This window comes from Cydia strobilella, chromosome 4 (genome assembly GCF_947568885.1).
Source record: "Cydia strobilella chromosome 4, ilCydStro3.1, whole genome shotgun sequence".
In the NCBI taxonomy this organism is placed as follows: Eukaryota; Metazoa; Arthropoda; class Insecta; order Lepidoptera; family Tortricidae; genus Cydia; species Cydia strobilella.
The window spans coordinates 16549963-16561150 of NC_086044.1; the positions used below are offsets into that span (position 1 = coordinate 16549963).

At 40.8% G+C, this 11188-nt stretch overlaps 1 protein-coding gene across 2 annotated transcripts; it reads right to left on the bottom strand.

Moving 5' to 3' along the window:
* Nucleotides 1-6741: 6741 nt before the first annotated feature.
* LOC134741168 (uncharacterized) lies at nucleotides 6742-10438 on the bottom strand. 2 transcript variants are annotated; one of them, XM_063673940.1, is made up of 2 exons: nucleotides 10324-10438; nucleotides 6742-8226 (listed from the first exon to the last, which is right to left on the bottom strand). In XM_063673940.1, exon 2 carries the CDS (start codon nucleotides 8216-8218, stop codon nucleotides 6947-6949), a length of 1272 nt encoding a protein of 423 aa, XP_063530010.1. In that variant the 5' UTR covers nucleotides 8219-8226; nucleotides 10324-10438; the 3' UTR covers nucleotides 6742-6946. The 2 variants fall into 2 exon arrangements, with proteins under 2 accessions (XP_063530010.1, XP_063530011.1); XM_063673941.1 differs by having other exon boundaries at nucleotides 6742-8222; nucleotides 10320-10426.
* Nucleotides 10439-11188: the final 750 nt, after the last annotated feature.

The window sequence follows — 11188 nt, forward strand, 5'->3', positions numbered from 1 at the left end:
ACATCCGTAAACAGAACATTATCTTTTATACAGATTAGATCGCGATTTAGGTTTCGAAGCCATTGCGTATTTTCAATTTTGCGCGAGCGGCAGCCCACTGCCATACACCTGTCCGGGCGGTGCGCCTGCCAAATATACCTAAACTGCGCAGTGACACCCCCCTGATATTACGGACATTTCAAATACTGCAGGCTTATTAATTTATTACTCTATGCTTATATTTGTATATTATTACGTTATTAATAACATACATTTCAAATTTATTAATATACACAATATAATTTGGGCATTAATTTAATACCTGCTTACGGCTTTGTACTTCTTTGTTTGCCTTATAAAGGTGCTAACAAATTAGCTACCGATATCTTTACAGTTGATAGTACTCGGCTCCTGAAGTATATGTAAGTATGAAACATTATAGGTTTTATGATGTTATTTTGAGAAAATTGGAAAACAAATTTTCTTTGTAAAAAAACTCTGTTAATGAGATAATTAAATGAGACCTCATTGAACAGATCCTAAAACCTCTTTTAAATATAAAACGTAACTGGCCACTTCACGTTGATAAATCAAATGACACGTTGACAATGACATTTAAGACAAACAAGCAGTTAAATACATGATGATTATTTTTTAGATATAATTAGTTTATTTATTTTGTTCGGTAAATAAAATAAAAATTATGAGAAAATTTCTTAATTTCTGTTAAAAGTTAATTGTTCTAGTGTAAAGTACCATCTCGTAAAATTTCTGTAGCTAATTTGTTAGCACCTTATATATAAATAATAAAATAATTTTAAATTACAATATCCTTTATTTACCAAAATGAACAAAATTATTATTATTACATACTTATTGTAAACGGGTGTGAAAAGACAGGATTTCAACGTCAAGGACGATTTTTACCAATAATCCAAATATGAGCATTTTACATCATTTTTAGGGTTCCGTACCCAAAGGGTAAAGACGGGACCCTATTACTAAGACTCCGCTGTCCGTCTGTCCGTCCGTTCCGTCTGTCACCAGGCTGTATCTCATGAACTGTGATAGCTAGACAGTTGAAATTTTCACAGATGATGTATTTCTGTTGTTATTTATAAATATTGGGAGTATTATGGGTACCAGGCGAGGATATACATACATACTTATATAGATAAATATATACTTAAATACATAGATAACAACCATGACTCAGGAATAAATATATGTTTTCATCACACAAATATATGCCCTTATCGGAATTCGAACCCAAGACCATCGGCTTTGCAGGCAGTAAGTAGGCCAGACCGGTCGTCAATAGATTAGTTATCTCAATTTGTAGTGTTATAAAACAACACCCTGAATGTTAAACTACGTCATTTTTGCGTCAACGTCAAGAAATGTAGGGGAGAGGTGGGAATGACGGTATACTTAATGTTTTAAGTCCAATAAAACTTAAAATGCTATTATTTTTAAGTTTTTGTTATTTTTATTATTATCTTTGGTAATCAGTCTTTCATAATCAACACTTACTAGGAACTCTCTAGTTAGATAATTAAATTAAAAATAAATTAAAATGGCCAAAAGTGCCTACTCTCCATCTTGCCCCCCAGGTATGGTAAGATGGGGGAACCCATACCGGACAAGATAAGAATGATTCATAGAAATATTATATTTAGGGCCTAAACAAAACTTCAATTTTTGGATATTGGGTCCATCGTCTAATACCTTCTCACGAACTGTTTTACTTTAATTTCTTAAGTCGTCTGAGAGACAGAAAATGTGTTTACAGCTAACATGTACCCCATCTTCCCTTTATAACAGCATCCACCGCTTTTTTCTTGGCCTCTAACCACTATCCTCTATTTGACTTTCTTTTATACTTTTTCACCGTTCTACAAGAGAAGAATAAATAAATTCAAATCCGCAATTCTTCATCAGTTTATCACTTTAAAACTACGGCCGTCAACCCTATCTTGCCCCATGTGCCTAATGAAATTCGAAAGTAAAAAAAAACCGTACTTGAAACCAAACAAGTCCTTAGCTGTTGGCGTGATTGCTGGGCCATAGGAATAAATTAACAGTATATATGTGCTGGTGATAATAAGGAAACAAACGCAAACCAAATAAAACACAAAAACCGGCCAAGTGCGAGTCGCGTTCCGTACCATAATACCATTACGCAAAAAACGGCAAAAAGTCATGTTTGTTGTATGGGAACCCCACTTAAATATTTATTTTATTATGTTTTTAGAATCATTTATGCATCAATTGTGCATTACAGGTAATGAATACAGGTGTTATAAACAATTAGTTATAGTTTGTTGTTATAGCGGCAACAGAAATACATCATCTGTGAAAATGTCATCTGTCTAGCTATCACGGTTGATGAGATACAGGCTGGTGACAGACGGACAGACAAACAGACAGACAGACAGCGGAGTCTTAGTTATAGGGTCCCGTTTTTACCCTTTGGGTACGGAACCCTAGAAATAACAAGGAATATGGCAAAAACAGTTTTGTTGCAAATAAATAATTAACGACACCATTTGTCTAGCCTGTCACTGTGTGAACTGATTGCCATGATGGCGACGCATCGTCATGCACTAACAGGATTCTGATGGTTGGTCAGTCGTGTCGCCATATAAAGCCGCTACCCCGTCTTACTCGTCTTGCCCCTCTTTCCCCTACATAAGATAGTGATTAGACACACCAAATAGGTGAAAAAACGCCTCAAGCGTAAAAGAAACCACCAAAAATCATTTTATGTCGCATTTCAAGCCTGATTTAGTTATGAATACTAATACCCCCTTATTCGTAAAACTTTACGAGCCTTAATTAGTTAAATTATGTTTTATCCTTTTCTTACAAATACATAAGTCAAAATGACAGACAAAGACAAACGATTCATATAGCTAATTCAATGACTATCAATCATATTAATCACATTATTTAATTTATTTTAACTTAATTTATTATAAATATATGTTATTAATAACGTAATAATATACAAATATAAGCATAGAGTAATAAATTAATAAGCCTGCAGTATTTGAAATGTCCGTAATATGTACAATTCCGAAATACGGGTACCACGGATGTTGCGCCACAAAATCTCGTATGTCAAGGTGTTTCGGCTGAAAACGCCCTGGCAGACTTATATATTCCTGAATAGAAGGTTCATATCTACCGACTGGAATTGGTTTCATGCTGGTATCAGATGGGTTAATTTAGGGGTCCCGATGGTCACCTTTGAGAGCGTATGCCAAGCACTTCCGGCAGGAATCATACTGGCAGATTTAGCTTTTCTGTATCTACCAGTAAATTTCTAACTGATGCCATAGCTATTATTGCAGTATCAGATGGGTTAAATGACCCCCCCTTTTTCGCACCGGAAGTGGCTATCTTTTTTGTACTTTCTGCCAGTTCCGCCGTGGCAGACTATCAAATTCGGACTTAGCATCACTTTTATGGGAAACCATTGTGCATCTCATCGCGGTATCACGTTGGTTCGAAACTTTACTGCCGGCTCTTCTACCATATATGTCGCAGGCAAATTGTAAGAATCCGCCGTTAGTAAAATGCCGAAGGCAAATTGTAAGAAAGTCCGCATTTTGTAAAATACCTTATGACATTGACAGCGCCGATTGTAATTTGCCGCAGCATTTTGGTCTAATTAGTTCTTTAATTTACCATGTGTGGCGCTGCATATCAAAACTATGAAAAAAGCTGGGGTGCCGATCAAATCTGGAGTTCGTCGGACGTATTAGGGGCATAGGGGGCGGGGGAGGCTTTTAGATTTGGTTTGGCTTCGCCACTGCGGAAGAGCCGCGCCTCCGATTTTGCAATTGCTCTCTAGAGGTAGGACAGACATGACCACGTGGATAGTGGAGTACTCTGAGTCTGAACCGGTTTTGGGAGACCTTGAGATTTTTGTAGCCGTGATTACTTATTCTCAGAGGCGTATTTACATATTTGGCGCCCCGGGCCATTGGGCCTCTGCCGCCCCCCATGACCCATGAAACAAACACAAAAGCAAAATTTTTTCTTAGTGCCATTCTGCAGAGCTTGGAATCGAACCTATAGCCAATTGTGAGCGATGCCGACGGCCGAGCTCTGCATAAGGCCGGAGACCCGGAGCGTCCGATAGCGGTGTGCTGCCCTGTGAGGCTGAAGGCCGAACTGCAGAAGCACAGAGCTTAAAGCACTGTCTAAGGAAGCCTGGAAGGCTACGAATATAATTAAAGTTTTCTGCGGGCCTAAGATAATTAAAGGGCGATCTTCAGTGGAGCTGATCTGGGACAAAAACCTATGGCCAAGACGAGCTCTGCATAGTGCTAAAGTCCCGGATCGTCCAATTGCGGCGCTCTTCCGCGCAAAGCCAAAGGTCGAGGTGGGAAAAATCAATGTTTGGGATTGTAACAATGACCACGTTAAAGTGACACCAAAGGCCGAGCTCCGGCCACCCATGGACACCCATGCAAGATCGAAGACCGAGCTGGAGGAGAGGAGAGCTATTGGAATTGGCTTGGAACTTGGAACCAATGTGATCTCGGCTCTCCTGCTACTCGACCTTTGGCGTTCGCTCAAATTAAACCGAAGGCGCGACTTGCTGGAAATTCAGGAATGCTTCGGGTCTTCTGGGAAGCGCGACATTTAAGCTTTTCAGGGCTCGCAACCTGACCTTTTAGTCCGCCATAATGTTTATGAAGGTCTTCGTTTTAAAGCCAGGTTGCAATTCTTAACCGATTCTCGTAAAATTTTGTGACCAGATTCTATGATTAAATAGATTTTTTTTTATCGATCCTGCAGTTTTAGGAAATGTTTCAAAATGCGAAAATTGGCATAAAGGACTTAAAAGCGCCAAAAGCGTCTATCTATAAGCGCCAGCTTAAGACCATTGTGAGTTGACTGCGATAACGACTCAACGAACTAAGTATTTTTCACGTTTACGTTTTCTAAGCTTAACGCGAGGTCTACAGCTCACAGAGCCACTAGTAATAACATTGTAAATTGGGTCGTACCTATAATAGCGGCTCTGCAGCATCTCGGCCTCACGTGCTGCGCTCCCTTCGGCATCCTAGGGTCTTTAGTTCAATACCCTGCTTGCGGTCCGTCTTTTTTTAACTATACACCTTATGTTTCCCTTCGGGCTCTGCTGTCCAGTATCTCGGTCTCCTGCCTTGCGGTTCACCTTTGAAACAACTAACCATGTCGTGTCGTGTCCGAACTCTAATTTTGTAAGTTCTCTTTCAATATGATTTTTGCGTATATTGATCAGTGTTTTGCTGAGTAATTAACCACTAAATGAATGATGTAAACCATACAAAAGATGGGAAGATGACTTTCCTGAAGACTGGAGAAGACTCTCAAAAAACCGCGATGAGTGGCGCCGCCTGGAGGAGGCCTATGTCAAAGACAGCCTGACAAAGAAGCAGAAAAAAAAAGAGCATAAATAAATAAAATATAGATACATATACTAATATTAAAAACTATATTGTAAAAACTGAACTGAGTCAGGAATAAAGGCTATTTCAATTTCAATTTCAATTTCAAATGAATGATGCGAAATTTAATACCCACTAACAGAACGCGCTTTGTTTTTTGTGCTAGGCTCCGACTGACCCGTTCGCCAACTCCCTGGTCGCCTCTGAGTTCTATACTCAATAATAATAGTGTTAATAGTGTACGGTTTTCGGTTGATGTCGGCGTCAGCATCTGGACGCCGTGCGCCACAGAGGTACGGACGTCGTACACGATGCCTTTATTTACCGTAGGAAGTATAGCGACTGCTGACGCAATGGCCAGCGTCTAGACGTCGCTCACGGCGTTAATGCCGACGTCAAGCATGCAACGTTAGGCCCTGGTCTGCAACAAACGTCGTACGCCGCCGCGGCGTCTGGTGTGTGAGAGAGACCCCTGTAGTGCATTTCCATAGTAAGCATTTGTACGTCGCGTACAGCGTCACGCCGGATGCGACCTACGGCGTTTGTTACAGATAGGGTCAAAAAGCATTAACGGAAGCCCGCGGCCTTAGGGCGATGTGAAGAGCGACGTCACAGGGCGACATCATGAAAACTCGTCGACAATCCGACGTGGGTAAAGAATTAAGGTAGAAGGAAAAGGGGCGCAAACGCGCTGTAAAAAATTTGATGTGACATCTGGCAATAGACAACGGATAGTTACTTACTTTAAATTAAATTATGTCTAGTACCAGTAACACCACAAAAAAAAATATTGGGGCGCCAATGAGGCACCCGAAACTGAAAGCCAGCGGCGGCCTGCGCCGCCCCCTGCAGCCTGCCGCCCCGGGCCATGGCCCCCTTGGCCCTAGGGTAAATACGCCCCTGCTTATTCTGTGCCGTGAGGATGGTGGTGTGGTACAAAAGTTAATATAAATTGATAAAACAGCAAACCACCATGGTCACCCTGACAACCATCACGTTGAGCGCACTAAAAAATTTCCTTCGGCAACTTGCAAACGTGAAAACTTTTGTAAATTGCCGACGCAGTTTGTAAACGGCGAATTTTCACATTTTGCCTGCGACATATACATATTTATGAACTCGACACGACACCAGGTAACAAATTTTAAGTAAAAGTATTGCAGTGAACACCTTTAATAAAACTTGATTACATTACACAAAGTCATCCCAAATGCGTTTAAAACAAAATGATAAAAGTTTATGGCAAAAACTTCATTTTTGGTATAAGCTTTTATCGTTGGCTGCACTTATTTTTTCACAGGCAACTAATATTCATCAAGACAGTTCTAATAACTCCAAACACAATTAGGTTTCATTGTTTTATCACAGAGTTCCTAGGACGACCTCCTGTCTCCATGATCAGATCAGCTCGATGGCATTGTCACCCGACTTACATATGTATCCAAATTTTCAGTTTCATTGGAAGTCGGGAAGTGAGTTAAATTTAACTTGCAAGATTTGACCTGTACAAACATACACAGTTACCTACATTGCAAGTTAATAAAAAGCTTGTAAAAGGACTCGCCTGGCTGGCGTAAGGTTCCCGTGGCAGGTTGTGGGCCACCACAGCACACACAGTCGTGTTTACTGGTAATCACGTGGCTCTGTGCACTGGCCGAGGTACCGGCTCGCGGCTCCGAAAGGGCGCTGGCAGTGGCACTCGCCTTCGGGCACTCGATGGTGTTGTGGCCTCCCTCCCCGCAGCGATAACAAATCTCAGGCATCACATCCATTGGCGTACTGGACGTTGCCGTAGCCGTTTTTGGTTTCGTGCTCTTACGCTTCCTGGCCGGACGTTCAATAGAAATACTACTTTTAACTAGTTTCAGTTTAAGTATATTATCATCCGAATTTGGTTGTAATTCATAACAGATCTCGGGCACAATGTCCACAGGCTTACTTGACGTTCCATCAGCCTTTTTAGGTTTCGTACTATTGCGTTTTCTAGCAGGGCGTTGAATAGGAACTCTTTTAACTCGTTTTTCCGGGATCAGATCATTATTTTCATCGGGATTTGGTAGTAGTTTATGTTTCAAATAAGAAAACTCTGACAACTCCTGGACAAGTTTCTCGCGTGTCATTATATTCGTCATATGAGCCATCCTCTGAACTCTGCTGTCGAATCGGGAAATGTGAGCTAGCACAAATGAAACTGCGATTTGTTCTGGTGTTAAATCCTTCCATCTTGTTAGAAATGAGTTTACTATCCGGCTGGCGTAAGCTGCGTAGGATTCTTCTTCCTTAGGGCGGCTGTTGTTGATACTTATCATTGTTGCCGCGCATGTATTCTCGGAGTCGTAACATGCGAGAAAATTAAATTTAAATTCGTCCCAGGTCATTCCCTCATATGTCACCTGGGATAGCCAGATTGATGCGCTGCCCTTTAATGATTTGCTCAGTGCAATGATGAGGGCGCGGCCTTGAAGCGGGCATTTACCGAGACAAATGTCAACTATTTTGCACCATGCCACCGCGTCTGCTCCTTCTTCTTCGGGATTAAACTCGGGCAATGTAACGGACAATGCAGACTCAGGTTTTCTGCCAACATTAGGCGGCGGTTCATTAATCATGCGAATTAATTCCATCATCTGGGCGTTCTGAGTTTTCATCAACAATTGCCATTGTTCATTTGACCGATTAACCGCATCGTCCGAAGCCCTAGAGTACCCCACTGCTGAAGTCGGGTCTTCAACTTGCGCGTTGTGCGCTTGTGGCAGCTCTTCAGCCTTATCACCGATGGTGTCCGGTGCCATAATTCTAGCTAGAAAAAAATAAGCTTGAAACCTTTATTTTCAAACGAGGTGAGTATATTAAACATAAACAAATTACAACTAAGAATATGAAATCATCAATTTCCTCGCACTTCCGGTGTTAGTTTAGCTAAGCTATTATTAATAAAAAAACCTCCAGCCGGTTGTATCGCGATGGAAAGACCGTCAGCTGGTAGCATGAACATGTATAAAATACGCACCTACCACTTTATGTCCGCAAAGTATGCGTGGAAACGCAGGTGTTTATTGAAACGCTACATGCAAAGTTTCATGCTTTTGATACTACTATCATAATGAGGTACGGCACGTATTTTTTTACATGTTTATGCGATCAGCTGTCGGCCTTTTCACCGCGATACAACCGGCTGATGATTTTTTTAGTTCACAATAGGATCTAAAGTATCATCTGACAAAGTATACGAGAGGCGATGACAAAATTGTTTTTCACGTGTTTCGGTGGCTACTATTCCTCAACCCACCAACGGAGCGGCATCTCTAATATATGACAGTTCCTCTGATTCTCTCTAATTTTTACACTATTTTGGCTCTATAAAATTACGTAGTGCGCTAAAACCCTCTGAAGCCCTCACGTAATTAATGGACGCCCCCTTCCTAGTTGACTAGACGACGGAACTCTAAAAGCCCTATTATTAAAAGACCATATTGTTTGACGCAAGAGGTATAAATCACATTTTTGTTCTTAATAGAGACCCTTTTTCTGCCAGTTAATTAACTCTGTGGTCTGTGGTAAAGTATTGAACAAAAAAATAACCCACTTCCTAAAACAGTTTGAAATGCCATTTTATGGTGTTCATCAGTAACTGCTGAAACTGTGAGACTTCACCAATATATTGGTGCTTTCCAAGAGCAGGTGAATTTCCAGATCCATGAAGGAACCCCTGGGACCGGACAATGACCACCTATGATAATGGTCACTCATTAAACGTGGCTCCGCAGCTTCGGCTTGCTGGTCGCAGTCTGATTCGGTTTTGGATGACTTTGAGATTTTCGTGACCTTGAGGATGGTGGTGTAGGATCAGTTAATATAAATTGATAAAAAACCGGCCAAGTGCGAGTCGGACTCGCGTTCCAAGGGTTCCGTACATTACACAATTTAAACAATGTAACTTTTATGTGAAATGTCTTTAAAAAACCCGTAGGGGTCGGATCAAAAACTAAGTAATTAAGTCACTCACACTTGACTGCACATTTCTAATAGGTTTTCCGGTGATCTATTGGTAAAGATCTATTTTGTGTATTTTTTTCAAAATTTTTGACCCAGTAGTTTCGGAGATAAAGGGGGGGAATGGTCATTTTTTGCCTATTTTCTTGAATAACTTCTAAACTATTTACTTTAAAATTATAAAAAAATATATATGTTTGAGATTCTCACAAAGAGCTCTTTCATTTGATATGTAACACGATATATTTCGACAAACTTAATTTTTTAATTTTCTCATTTACCCCCAAAAGTGGCCCCCGTGTTTAAAATTAATATGTTTACGTTACATGTCCATCTTTGGGTCACAAACTTACATATGTGTACCAAATTTCAACTTAATTGGTCCAGTAGTTTCGGAGAAAATAGGCTGTGACAGACGGACAGACAGACAGACAGATGCACGAGTGATCCTATAAGGGTTCCGTTTTTACCTTTTGAGGTACGGAACCCTAAAAACAGCAATTGGCTTGTCTTGTCTGAGCACTCATGGCATTTGTCTCGGGCTACTACTTATTTGTGGCACATAATAACAATTAATAAGACAACAAACTATGCGTTCCTAGAATTAATAACTACTACGGGGATAGAACCCTTAGGAAAAGAATACCATATTTGCTTAATAGTTTGCCCGAAGCCATAAGATGTGAAAATAAGAAGTCTAAATTTAAATCTATGTTAAAAATACACTACCTCAATATTTTGTAGTAATTGCACTACTATAAAATTAAGTTAAGTACAAATGTAACTAGAGACTGATGACCCCACAGTCAAACTCATTATTGAGTTTTGCGGGGCTATGATTATTGTATGAATACTCTGTATTTTATTAAGTAAATAAATAATAAAATAAAAAATCTGAACTTACTTTAGTGGTCACTGGATTCGATGACTGAGAAATAAATTTATGCCCATATTATTGGTTCAAAAAGCCCCGAACAAAACAAAATGAAAAACGTAACACAATTCAAAACATCAAAACATCAGGAAAACAACAGGTAAAAATATGTCAATCAACTTCAACTGTCAACCTTTTTTTTTCTACAAAGAACTTAAGCTTAAGTTGAGACTATTATGCCAATAGGGAAAATTACGCGAAACTTTGCGTTGGGGGCGCCACTACTACAATCTCATACAAGTAGTTACGATCGATAGACCCTCCTATACGTACGTAATGTCATCACGCTCCGCGATTGTTACTCCATTTAGGGTCCGTAGCCAACGCATAATAATAATAATAATAATAATAAGGGCAGGGCAGCTTGTGGCGAGCTGTTGGGGAGTAACGACCTCACGGACCCGAGTGCTCCCGAGAGTCGGTCAGGGTCTCCGTCTCCGGCGTATCTTCGTCGATCGGAGTGGACCCCAAGGGGACCCGCAGGACTCTCAGCTCTGGTTTGCCTTTATTGGCTGTCCAGAGAGGAGTCGCTAGAGCTACATGCTCCAGGGGTGGAAGTGAAAGATGCATAAGACGCGAGTTGGCACAGTAGCTGTTAACAGCCACTGGGTAGAAAGCGGCGCACACCTCTCGACACCCCTGAGCCGCTCACACCGGTGTTGCTCCTGGTCGTCTTTACGACGGCAGTTTCAGGGGCCCATCTAGTCAGCGGCAAGTCACCACCTGCCTCGATAACTTGTGAAAAAATTGTTATGGCAGGTGTCCGGACGTCTTTACAATAGCCCAGTCTCATTGTCCACCCAAACTTCAATCCATAGACCGGTATACTGTTCGC

Excerpts from the sequence above, each read along its gene's own strand:
- LOC134741168 (XM_063673940.1), bottom strand. The coding sequence starts at position 8,218 with ATGGCACCGGACACCATCGGTGATAAGGCTGAAGAGCTGCCACAAGCG.